General features: G+C 44.7%; 1 protein-coding gene across 1 annotated transcript in view; it reads right to left on the reverse strand.

Moving 5' to 3' along the window:
• SH3TC2 (SH3 domain and tetratricopeptide repeats 2) overlaps window positions 1-13,753 on the reverse strand; it is a 64,650-nt gene that overhangs the window by 958 nt on the left and 49,939 nt on the right. Inside the window, exons 13-16 of the mRNA XM_019924682.3 lie at window positions 7,441-7,591; window positions 5,250-5,372; window positions 3,633-3,783; window positions 1,660-1,856 (exon numbers count right to left, since the gene is read on the reverse strand). Coding sequence (XP_019780241.2) covers window positions 1,660-1,856; window positions 3,633-3,783; window positions 5,250-5,372; window positions 7,441-7,591 — 622 coding nt within the window. The remainder of the gene's footprint in view (window positions 1-1,659; window positions 1,857-3,632; window positions 3,784-5,249; window positions 5,373-7,440; window positions 7,592-13,753) is intronic.

Consider the following 13,753-nt stretch of genomic DNA (forward strand, 5'->3'; position numbering starts at 1 on the left):
AGCATGGGGGCAGAGAAGAGATAGCATTAGCAGACATTTCCAGGAAAGGCTAAGAGGCAGTGCAGGAAAAACTAAGAACACTAGCTTTTGTCTGCCTGACATCCTTTCCCACCCTCTTCTCCTGGTTCCTTGGGGGAATTCCTCCTACCAACTCCACTGCAGTTCTGTGACAGTGCTAACCCTGGTGGCCCTCCTCCTCAGGCACAGGAATGGCACCTTACCCAAGCTCAGACAATCATGAAGCAGCATCACCCTGGGCACAGAGCTTCAGGTATGTGAAAATGACTCAAGCTGACCTGTCCCAAGTCACTCTCTGGGACCTTTGAAGTGTGATCTAACAGAGAAAATGGTTGCTCACCCTTTTTAGATGGGTGCTTGAGCCTGTCAATAACTAGAGGAGAAGAGGCCAAGAAACAGAGAGAAGCAGAAACATTCAGAGCCAAGAGATACAGAGAGAGGTGGGGAAATCCATGATGACATTTGAGTACCAGCATCCAGAACTACCTGAAATTAAACTTATACCTGAACTTCCTCGTTCCTTGAGCCAATAAAATCTCCTGCTTTGCTTAAGCTACTTTGAGTTGAGCTCTTTCCCTTGAAATCCCTAGAGCCCTCGGTTGATGCAATCAGATCACACATACATTGTCCCACTTCCTGGGAGCTGTGGGACAAAGGCAAGCTCACTGTGGGGGAGTCCTTCACTACCCCATCGTCCCTCCCTAATGGTTGGGATGCAGAACAGGTGGTTCCTCCGGTGAGACTCAAAAAGGGATGGTTCCCGTTAACCTTCATCAGTCAATAATAAATTTAGGCCAGAAACACTCTGGCAAATAAGAAAAAGACAACAGAGCTGCCCTAAGGGTCCCCTGGGGGCCAAACACAGGAGTGACTCAGAAGCCACTGTATGAAGAGATTAAGCATTGTGCTGGAGCAGACAGAGACCTCTGGTAAGGGCAGCCAGTGCCCAGGGACAAGGTTCAAGGGCCAGAATTGTAACTAAGAATTACAGACCACACACACAGTTCTAGAAGTGGCTGGAAAAATAAGAAGTTCTGGATTCAACTCCAGCAGAGCAAACAGGAGAGTCAGGGCTATGGTCTTCTTAGGACCTAGGCTTACTTACATTCTAAGACCCTGCATGTTATTATCTCAAACATGTTAACACGCACCTAGATTTCTCCTAAAATAGTTTATACAACTTTATAAGAAGTGAGTTGCAATTGACTAATTAATCTATAACATTTTTAGACGTACAGTTAAGAATTAATTTTGATTTTAATTTTGGAGCTTATAGTTCTTTTGTTTGGGGGTCTCATGCATTGTTTTGGGTCTCATATATTTTCATAGGTCCTAGAGGAGCTCACAGGCACTAGACCAATGTTCCCATAGTGCCTGACAGATGAAGTGGGCCCAGAAGTCACAGCAGGACAAGGAAAGAGAAGAACTAGGGCCTGTCTCCTCAGCAGAGATGGGAGCCTCTTTGAGGTCTCCAAGGGGGCTAAGTGAAAAGAGTCATTGCGTTCCCAGAGGAGCCACTCCCCACTCTATGAGACAACACTCCCCATCTTACCCCTCTCAACTTTACCCTGAAGTCTCAGGGTGAGGAAAGAATATAGTTGGACAGTAGCTCTCAGATGACCTTGGAAGCCTGGCTCTTACCTTCAGCTGGTAGAAGGTGAGTTGGCCCAGGCGATAATACACCTTGGCATAGTATAAGCCCTCCTTGGGGCTCTGCAACCAGGGTGGACAGAGCGACAGAGTCTTCAGGTAGCAGTCCTCAGCCATCTCGTACATGTGCAGGGAATAGTACACAGTCGCCAGACGGTGGAAGGCCACCAGCTCCTGCCTCTGATCTCCTAGAAATTGGAAGACTGAGAGAGATATCCTGAAGCCAACACTTTGCATCATTAGTTCACTCTGTACAATTCTTTGAAGATCTACTAGGTATCAGGGACGGAGCTTGGGACATAGCAAACAAAGCAGAAGTCCTGCCCACATGAGGCTTACTGTCTCACAGGACACAGACATTCCTTAAATAATCCCACAAAGGTAAGATTACACCTGTGATAAGTGCTACAAAAGAAAACACAGGGATCTGTGAGAGTGACTAAGTGGAGTATGTGTTCTGGCCAAGGTTTTCTGGGACAATTCCTGAGGAACATTTTCTCATTGTGGATGTCACTGTAACTCAGAATTCTGGGAAATAATTATTTCCAAATCTCTGTGATGGGAATGGTGACAAGACTAGCTCGATGGAGTAGCTAAGAATTTCTGACAATGAATAACTTCATATAACAAATGTTTTCTCCACATGAAAGTCTCTCTCTTCAGAGTTCTCTGGGGCTGTCATCAGCAGCCCCTGGTCACCCTCTACCCTTCACCAGCTTTCAGTTTCAAATAAGCTACAGAGACACATTCACTTTTAACTCATGCTTTAGAATCTTGGTGTCTAAGGGATCTTTGACTTGTTCTGGTTTTGGGTGGATTTCTTGTTTCAATAACTAACTCTTTTAACACAAAGTAGCATTTAAAGAGAACAAATGCTTCCAATTGTGTTTTTGGAGTATTTGCAAGGTGGCTATTTGATGCAATCTAAAAACATCGCTTTTAGGCTTCAAAGAGCCAAAAGCCAAAGCTAAAAGAGAAAATCCAACTCTCTGATATGGAAAAGTCCAGTCACAGGGAATCACGTGAAATGGTGGATATAGCCTCCTTTCAGCTTCTGTCCAAGGAAGGACAAAGAATGCTCCAGAGGGAGCTGCCTGGGCCCCCAAGGTCTTCCTGAGATTAGCAGACAGTTGCACAAATAAGGTTTTCTGCAGTAAAGGGAGAGGTAGGAAAAGAGAGAGAGCCCTGAAGTGCAATTAAATACAATGAAGTCCAGTACCATCCACATCTCATGCCCTTGAGAATGCCCAGAGGTCCCTTCTAGAATTATCACAGAAGACTCCATTTGCCTTTACATCTAATCAATCCTCCTCTAATAAAACCTGCTTTTCCTCAAGCACCAACATTCAAGATGAGTTTATCTTTTTTCATTCTGCCTCTTTTTTTTCTGTTTTAATGACTTACATTGTTTCTCATTAGCTTTTGTTGTAAATGCAAGTATTTCAGCTACTGAGGGAGTTAGGTTAACAGGAATCTGACCTTCATTTACATTTCAATTCCATAAGAAAATGTGTACTTGACTAATAATTAACTAATTAAAAAGTTAAGGCACAGTGCTTTTGTAATGGGGCATTGCCTGTGCATAGGATAAAATACCATTTACCCTGGACTCAGAATAATACCAATAATACCAACTATAATATAATAATTAGTGTGCACAGGTAACACTTATCAAGGACTTATTATGTACCAAGCACTGTGCTATGGGTTTTACCTGTATTATCATCGGTCTTCATAACAACTGCATGCTGTGGGTGCCATTTTTAATCCTCATTTGCCAATGACAAACTTGAGGTTTATAGATGTTAAGTAGCTTGCTTAACTGGGGGCTCCCTGACACTTCGACCTGGAATTTGAACCCACGGAGTCTGACTCCAGAGCCTATGCGCTTACAACTTTGTTGTCCCTCCTTAGGGAGTGTTACCCCCTCCCATTCAATACCCTGGACAATTAGGACCACCAACCTGCGACTGTGCTGAGTCTGGCCGCCAAGGTGGCAAATTCCAAAGCCTTCTCATAGCCTTCCAGGCTGATCTGCAGCTCTGTCAGCTTGTTGAAAATCCGGAGCTCGGTTTTCACTGCCTTCATCCTCCTTGCTAAGGGAACAGCCCCAGCCTGAGAACAGAGGCACAAGGAACCTTAGTCTAGCTGAGAATCATTGGCACATACCATACTCTAGGAGGCGGTACTGCATCCTACTGCCAGGGGTTGAGGGATGGCAATGACTAAACCCAAGGGGGAGATGGCACCTTCCATGCATGGCTTTTCTCAACTCGGTCTCCTGGTCCTTGCTCTTGGTTGCTCTGCCCGGACCTCAGAGGTGGAAGAACTAGAGGTCATCAGGCTCCATGAAACTGACAGCAGGAAAGGGATGATGACTTTCCTCAAGGTCACATGAGAAGTTACTCACCCGCCAGCTACACGTTCCCTTAGCGCCCACAGTGCTAATCTACAAAGTACATACGTGGAGTATGTGCATAGTGTCTGAGAGTCCCCAGTAAATAGTCGTTTCTATTATTTTTTTTTTTTTTTTTTTTTTTTTGCGGTATGCGGGTCTCTCACCGTTGTGGCCTCTCCCATTGCGGAGCACAGGCTCCGGACGCGCAGGCTCAGTGGCCATGGCTCACGGGCCCAGCCGCTCCGCGGCATGTGGGATCTTCCCAGACCGGGGCACAAACCCGTGTCCCCTGCATCGGCAGGCAGACTCTCAACCACTGCGCCACCAGGGAAGCCCCATTTCTATTATTTTTATTATGATAGAACTTTGGGCAGGTCACTTCATCTCTCTGAGCCTTAGTTTTCTCATCTATAAAATGCATATGACCAAGAGCACCTCAATAGTCAGGGACATGTTTCTTGTTCACCCCTAGCTCAGTGCCTGGCACATACTGGGTCTTGATGAATGTTTGATGACTGAATAAACAATTGAACAAGCGAATGAATAAGTATCTGAATAAGTGAAATATTAAGATCAAATAAGATAATGAGTTTTCCCAAACTTCAGTCAGTGACGAACAATTATGATTCTTCACATATCTGCTTAACATCTGGACATTTATTTAATTAGTATTATTTCTTAAATCAACTGTCTTCTATTTCTTGCCTCATTCTTTCCAATAATATCTGTGATAGCATAGGTTTGATGAACTGGTATTATACATCTTTAATTTTTTAAATATATTCTAATGCATACTTAATGAAAACATAGTAAAGCAAGTGCTCACCCATGGACCAATCATCTCCCACCATACCATGTACATAGGAACATTCTGGTCAACATAAAAGTGTGCTACCAACTGTAAAGTACTATGCACCCAAAAGTTGTAATTATTATGATATATTCTGTCAGGAAAGATACTTTATTTATCAAGCCTGAGAATGACAGACTTTATCAGCTCCTTCTTTGAGAGCCTGCTAGACTGAAGACAGGGAGAGCCTGTGGGCATTGGATGAGGAAGGGAAGACAAAGAAATACCAGCAAGACAGGGGAATGGGACGCCAGGGGAACTCCAAGTGGCCCTGCCCATGTTTGTGCCAGAACCTAGCTAGGGATACTGCTGACTGTGCAGCCCACAACTTACTCGGTAATACTCCACCGCACGATGCCTGTGGCGGGTCCCATTGAAGAACACATCACCGGCTTCCTCGTAGAGCCTGAGAGGCAGGGAGGGTTCCTCTGACTTCAAAGCTTTCTGGATGGCTGCCTGAGTGGGACAGAGACTGCTGTCAAAGGCAGAGAGAAGGACTTTCCAAACGTCCACAGGACTGGCAAGAATGAGATCCTGACCATCTAGCTTAACCCTCCGCTAAAGTTCCCTGAACCCTAAATTGTCTTTACACTCATAAGGCTAGTAAGATTCACTAGTCCAGCATTTCCCCACCATGCTATGAGAGATTACTTTGGTGGCCCTAGAAATGGTTTTCAGCAGCACACAAACATCTTGTAATAGTTAAGTATTTATTTTAATGTGTTTCAGAAAAAAAGATTAATCATATTCAAAACCTCTGCTTTTAGATAGCATTGTTTAGCGTAAAAAGCTAAGTTGATTTGAAGTTGAGCCAAAGAAAAATAAGTAAATAATGATACAGAGGTACCTGGATATGGCAAAACTATAAACTTGATGTATAAATGACTGAAATTTGGAAAGAGTGATCTCATCCAACACCTACAGTTCCTAGATGGAGAAACTGAGGCTGAGAATAAGGAGCTTTCAAGTTTACATCAATAGTTAGTGGCAAACACATGCTAGTATCTTTCAGCCCATTACCCTTCTCCTGGCCCCTATGACCCCTTTATCTTGAACAAGCTACTTCACATTTGCACCTAAACAAAATGTGATGAGAAAGTAGAAAATGTACCACAACATCTGCAGCACAGCCACAGGACCTCAAATATCCTTAGGTAGAAATTATTCACCTCAGTGGGAATAACTGCAGAACATCAAGTCAGGTGGCAGTCTAGGGTTGTGGATGCCTGGGACCAGTTCTGGACAGTGAATTACTGGGGCAAGATCCCTCGGTTATTTTTATTGCATATGCTGCTACACAAAGATAGAAGCAGTGAGATGGAATCCTAGAGTCAGGAGTTCTGCCACCAAGCAATGAACAACCCCAATAGCTCCCTCTGGGCATTTGTCTCCCGGAGACAGAAAGGCAAGACTGAATTGTCTGCTCTCTGATAATTCTTCCAGCTCTAAAATCCCAAGGCAGAATAGAGTCTGCAAGTAAAAGCTTTAAGTCACACTGCTGGTGTGCAGTTTTAACCACTTACTAGTTGTATCACTTTAGGCAAATTACTCAGCCTCATTGAGTGTCATCTGTAAAATGGGAATTTCAGTAGAGACTCCTGCTGCATTTGTAATGAGGATTAAACTATATGAAGCATGTGAAGCGTTTAGCAAAGTCTCCCATGCATAGTAAGGCTTCAATCAATGCTATACAACCCCATTATTAAGTCTCGGTGGAAGTGAATTTGTGTGATTTTAAGTAATAGAGTAAGGGGGAGTAAAAGGGGAGAAAATGAGAAATGGGAAGGAAAAAAAGATAACAGCCATATTTTTGATGAAGCAGATCTTATATACCATTGTGTCAGTATTGTACAGATAATGATGATGATGAAATACCATTTATTAAGCATTTACTAGGTCCCAAGCACTTAGTTAATGCTTATATGCATACGTTTACTATGCAAATGTTATACCTAATCTTTATTAGAGACAGGTCCAGCCATGAAGAAACTGAGGCCCAGAGAGCTCACGTAGCAAGCCCAAAGTCACACGGTTCATAATCAATGGCCCTGTGATTTGATTCCACACCTATCTTTTTTAAAGCCCAGGTACTTAATCACTATACTATGTTATATCTCAGATATTAAAGATATGCAAACCAAAAAATCATAAAAGAACAATAATGTTAATACCACACACATGTCAACCTTCCCTCAAACTGCAGCAAAACCCTGAAGTCAAGGTGTGTGTCAAGTTTTGGAAAAATGGATAAAACTGACATGACAGATGAACGAGTCTCCCACCATGTTCTTTGCGAGCTCCCACGTGCATATGGGACTCGGGGACTGGCCCTTTGCTGCTTGTATTCAGCCTGCCAGACCACCTTGGTTTCCATCTTGGGTTCAGGGAGCAGCCCAGAGTTGACCATCCCTCCAAGGGCTTGACGAGGACATCACCTCTCCCTAGTTCTAGCTGATCACTTTGGAGGGTACAGCTGCCTCCCCGCATGGCCCAGGTCAGCAGATAAGCTCTGCAGGAGGCCTACCTGCAGGTACAGCTCCACCAGCTCGTCTTCCTGCATGAGGTAGTGGAGTCGCCCAGCCCCAAGCCAGGCCTCAGCAGCCTTGTCTCTCTCCCCCAGGTCAACGAAGATACGCAGGCTCTCCTTGATGCAGGTGAGGGACCTCCTAAGGGACCTGGGGGTGGACATGGACTCATAAGGTATGAGGGTTCAAAGCGGCCCAGACTCACTCTGCACAGGAGGAAACCGAAGCTCTGGCAGGGGAACAACATTGTTTCAGAACACACAGAGAGATTGAGGGGCAGGGGAACAACATTATTTCAGAACACACAGAGAGATGGAGGACTGATCTGAATCTTGGATCTGCCTAAACCAGCTGTGAGAACTTGAGAAAGTACAGAATCTCTCTGTGACTTGGTTTTCCCATCTGTAAGATGGGGATAAACTGTACCTGCCTCAGAGGATGGTTGTGAGGACTAAATGAGATAGAGTGCTTAGAACAGTGCCTACCATAGAGTAAGCACTTGATGAATGTTTAAATGTTAGTTATCATTTTTATTATTACTGGCCCATGGTCCACCCAACTTTTGACTACTCTATAACATTTTTTCATAAGGCCCTAACACAGTGGATGCCAAATGCATATTTATTGAATAAATCACAAAAGAATGACCACAGTGGTAACTTTATTATTTTTTTTTTAATTTTACTTTATTTTTGGCCACGCTGGGTCTTCATTGCTGCGCGCGGGCTTTCTCTGGTTGTGGCGAGCTGGGACTACTCTTTGTTGCGGTGCACGGGCTTCTCATTGCGGTGGCTTCTCTTGTTGCAGAGTATGGGCTCTAGGCATGCAAGCTTCAGTAGTTGCAGCACACAGGCTTCAGTAGTTGCAGCACGCGGGCTCAGTAGTTGCAGCACGCGGGCTCAGTAGTTGCGGCACGCAGGTCCTAGAGCATGCGGGCTTCAGTAGTTGCAGTGCGTGGGTCCTAGGGAGCACAGGCTTCAGTAGTTGTGGCTCATGGGTTCTAGAGCACAGGCTCAGTAGGTGTGGCACACGGGCTTAGCTGCTCCGCGGCATGTGGGATCTTCCTGGACCAGGGATCGAACCCGTGTCCCCACCATTGGCAGGCGGATTCCTAACCACTGCGCCAGCAGGGAAGTCCCATAGTGGTAACTTTAAATCATCAAAAAGATTTTGATGTTTGTATAAGAAGAAAAATCAAAGAAGGGTGAAAGTTTTGGTGCTTAACAGAGTACTCTTTAATTATCTGGAAATTGTTTATGCAGAAAACTCTTGCTCCATGTCAGGAATTAATGAAGAAATGAGGCATAGGTAATGCAGTGTTGAACAGGTTCAGAATTCCAGAACAAGAATCAGCCCTGGGCATCACCTAGATAGTAGTTCTCAACTCCAGCAGTAATTAGAATCATCTGGAAACTCTTTAAACATGCATACACAGGCGAAGTCACCCCAATGTGTTGACATGTCATGCTAGCCTGGGACACTCTAGCTCAGGCACCAGCATTTTGTCAAAGCTCCTTATTAGTTACTATTGTGACTCTATTGTGCAGCTTGGGTTGAGACTCTCTTCTTTTTCTACAGAGAAAACAGGCCCGGAGATGGGAGGTGACTTGCACAAGGTTGCACACCACACTGGGGGACAATCAAAGGCCAGAACTCTGCTCTCCTGAGTCCCAGTCCAGGACTCGTCCCACAATACCCATATTCCTCACACTGTGATTCATGGCCCACCTGCACCAGCATTACCTGTGGAGCTTATTAAAAACACAGACTCCCAGAGCTCCCTCAGACTGACTGAATCAGAATCATCATGGTAACCAGCCAGGAATCTGAATTTCTTAGACACACCCAGGTTATGCTCCTGTGCATTGAAGTTTGAGAACCACTGCACCAAACCATGCAAATCCTTCTAGAAACACTGACCGTCACCCCCCAAGTCTGTAAACAGTTAGGAGGTCCTCATCAAACATGGCTACCATCTCATGATGGGCAACCCAGCCCCCAGGCCCCCTTGTGCACAGTGATGGAAACAAGCATTGCTTGTGACTAATGAGGCCCTGATTCATCTTGGCAATGAGGCAACTATTAGCCTTCTGTAGAAAGTGCCAGGCATTTGGCCCTTGTAAGTCTTGAGAAGAAAGAACTCTAGTTTTCCCTACTGCCCTGCTCTTGACATGATATTTATTGACATCAACGATGGGCACTGGCCACCCTCTGTCAAGAATCAGAATGTCAGACTTGCTGCTCAGACTGTGCTGTGAGCTGAGAAGCTGCACACTGTGCTGAGGTGGTCACCAACCTCCTTGGCCTGATAACCACAGGCCTCCTTTACTATAGGAAGCCCTGTCCTTCTCTCACCCACTCCGTATCCACCAAATGCCCAGCAGGGCTAACAGGTTCTGCAGGCCTGGCCTCTACTGCTCTCCCTACTCCCACTGGAAGAGTTAATGAAGAGAGGAGCCATACATCTCATCCTGATCCTATTTCCTGCTCTGTTTTTGTTTATTACCATTTGCTGTCCTGGGAGACCCCTGGGCTATGGTTGTTTTCTCCAGACCCCCAGGGAGCAAGATTTGGGTTATCACAGAGAAGCCAACTCACAGAGCAGGCATTACGATCTCAGAATTTTTCTCTCTGAGCTCACTATGACTGTGGAAGAGAGGAGGTCAGTATTCCTCTCCAGGAAACACCCCATGAGGGAAGGCAGGACTTACAGAGACCCAGATGCTCACATTGCACTATCAAGACTCTATGTGCGGGCTTCCCTGGTGGCGCAGTGGTTAGGAATCCGCCTGCCAATGCAGGTTCGTGCCCTGGTCCGGGAAGGTCCTACATGCCATGGAGCAACTAAGCCTGTGCGCCACAACTACTGAGCCTGTGCTCTAGAGCCTGCCAGCCACAACTACTGAGCCCACGTGCTACAACTACGGAAGCCCATGTGCCTAGAGCCCGTGCTCCGCAACAAGAGATGCCACTGCAATGAGAAGCCTGCGCAACGCAACGAAGAGTAGCCCCTGCTCGCCACAACTAGAGAAAGCCCACGCGCAGCAACAAAGACCTAATGTAGCCAAAAATAATAAAATAAATAAAATAAATGTATTAAAAAAAAAAAGATTCTACGTGCATGGGTTTTCCAAAGACCACTGCCTCCACTAAGTCTTATACCTGATCCATGACTCCAATAAAAGACAAATGCCTTATGGTCTAGAATTGGGAAGTGGTCTCCAGCTTCCTTGGTTGTTTCCTATCACCATTCACCACCCCGTGTGTTTGTATCTGTCACTATATCACCCACCAGATAAGCCACTAGCTTGGCCTGGAATGTCCCAGCACCTCAATTCCTCCAGCCACCACCTGCAGGCTCTAGGTGTGGGCTCAGCTCCCAAATCAAAGAAGTAAGGAGCACGGCTGGTGGAACAGCACGAATTCAGTCTTGATCTGAAGTCTCATGCATTCCCGGCTAGCTATGCCTGGGCCCTGGCATGGTATCTCCTCTCCTCTCAAACCCTCAGGTTTCTCTTTTTCTCATTTTTCCTGCCCCCAAAGTTCAATCTCTGTGGCTGAGTCCTTGTTTCTTCCTTCCTGTGTGGACATCAGCCATGAGCCTGTGGTGAGGTGACCTCAATACACCTGCATTCCCAGACTTCCTCTTACCAACCCCTGCTGTGGTTTTCCAGATCCCTCCCCTGCCTGGATGAATGTTTGACCTCTGGCCAGAGCCCAGCCTCCACTAACTGGTCTTATCCTGTTTCCATAATGAGAATTGCTACTCACAAGGGGCTGACCCTGGGCCAGGTGCTGCGATACAAACTTTCAGTACACATTCTCTCATTTACTCCTCACAGAAACCCCAAGCCATGAGAGTTCTTAGCCCATTTCGTACATAAAGAAACCCAGTGCGTTTTTAAAAACGTGTCCATGTTTGCACAGCTCATTTCTAAAGTTTTATGTTGAGCTCTCTGCTGTTTTGTCTTGTAATAACAGCAATGACAGCAAATGTTACTTAACATTTATTGAGCACTTAGCATGTGCTAGGGGCTTTACATGCCTAATTTCATTTAATCATCACAACACCACTAAGAGAGCGGTACTATTATCATATCTATATACAAATGGGAAAAATAAGGCTTTGAAGAGTAAGTAACACAGACCAGGTAATAAACCCTGAGATCTAAATCCCAGGATCTAACCCTGAGAATGGACTCCAGAGCCCCCTACAAACCCTCAAGCAGTGCTCAATTTCTGGCTCAGAAATCAGCTTGTGGGAAGGTTTTGCTTATTTTACCACTTTAACAACTTCAAAATTCTGAAGGACATAGGCTACCTCACACCCTGAACAAAGCACCCCCATTGGCAAAAATTGGGTGGTGTGGTACATCCTAGCCTTGTGATCAAACGAGAACGTGTCAGCAAAAGCAATTCTTTCCTTGTTTATGATTCTAAAAATGTTAGGGATTAGTCATATTAACTATACTGAAAACCAAACACTGAAGCATTTTTTTTTCAGTTCCACAGAAGTAAGATGCACAGGATAAGAATAAGAGCCAGGAATAAGGACTTATAGGCTACTATTGTATTCACATGCAAAGAATCATTATTTTGCAAAGACTTGTTGCATGCAAGGCATTTCTTTCTAAAATATAATATGCACACCCTTTGTGGCACTTAGCACCATTTATGTGATACCTCTGGCGATTATGTATATAATATCTACTTCCTGAACTAGATGATAAGCATTGTGAGCTCAGGGACTATATCTCATTTGTCCAGTTTTTAGCACAGTGCCTGGGCCATAGTAGATGTTCAGCAAGTATCTGTTGAATCTATCCAAAAGAGCCACAAAGTTCTCATGGACCCCACCTGGTTCAGCTCTAGAACTGAGTCTATAGACATTCTAGAGTACAGTCTGTATTGTGTCACCTGGGGACAGAAGACAAGACCCCCTAAAGACCTTTCTCATTGAGAGATTGAAAAACTTCATCAAACTAAATTCTGTAGTCATCACCCTGAAGGCAGAGAAAGCAAGACTCAGAAGGTACTGAACAAAGGGACAGCAAAGTGTCCCAAGACAAAATCCTGAAGGCTGAGCCAAAGTTTTCACCATCTACTTGCCCTCCCTTACTATCCACCATCACTAAACCCTAGAGAAAACCTTTCAAATAGGAGGAATATAAATAAGTAAAAAAGCAGTAATGGGTGGTGAAAACCACCTTAAATTAAGGATTCAGGGATCTGCGCTAATACCGGTGAGGCAGGTAGTATAAGCAGTCTGGACTCTCCATAGCAGGCGGAGGTCAGAGCAGAAGACAAATGAGGCCATTCTCATCCATACAATTCTGAGAGGTTTCACCATACCGTCATCTACACCTACTGCTTATTGAGGGTGAAAATTATTGGCTGAGCAGGCAGAATACATACAGAGTAGTTAAGGACAAGCACTCTAGGCCAAGGGTTGGCAAACTATGGCCCATGAGCCAAATCCAGCCTTCCACCTGCTTTTGTAAACAAAGTCTTACGGGAACACAGCCACATTCATTTATATATTATCTATGGCTGTTTTCACACTACAACTGCAGAACAGAGTAGTTGTGAGAGAGACCACATGGACAGACAGCCTAAAACATTTACTATCTGAGTTTTTATTAGTGTGCTGACTCTTGTTCTAGACACAGATTGGGTATCAAGCTCTGCTGTGTGGCTTCATGCAAGTTACTTGACCTCTTTTTTTTTTTTTTTTACATCTTTATTGGAGTATAATTGCTTTACAATGGTGTGTTAGTTTCTGCTTTATAACAAAGTGAATCAGTATACATATACATATGTTCCCATATCTCTTCCCTCTTGCGTCTCCCTCCCTCCCACCCTCCCTATCCCACCCCTCTAGGTGGTCACAAACCACCGAGCTGATCTCCCTGTGCTATGCGGCTGCTTCCCACTAGCTATCTATTTTACGTTTGGTAGTGTACATATGTCCATGCCATTCTCTCTCGCTTTGTCACAGCTTACCCTTTCCCCTCCCCATATCCTCAAGTCCATTCTCTAGTAAGTCTGTGTCTTTATTCCTGTCTTACCCCTAGGTTCTTCATGACTTTTTTTTTTCTTAAATTCCATATATATGTGTTAGCATATGGTATTTGTCTTTCTCTTTCTGACTTCCTTCACTCTGTATGACAGACTCTAGGTCCATCCACCTCATTACAAATAGCTCAGTTTCGTTTCTTTTTATGGCTGCATAATATTCCATTGTATATATGTGCCACATCTTCTTTATCCATTCATCCGATGATGGACACTTAGGTTGCTTCCATGTCCTGG

This window comes from Tursiops truncatus, chromosome 3 (genome assembly GCF_011762595.2).
Source record: "Tursiops truncatus isolate mTurTru1 chromosome 3, mTurTru1.mat.Y, whole genome shotgun sequence".
Taxonomy (NCBI): domain Eukaryota; kingdom Metazoa; phylum Chordata; class Mammalia; order Artiodactyla; family Delphinidae; genus Tursiops; species Tursiops truncatus.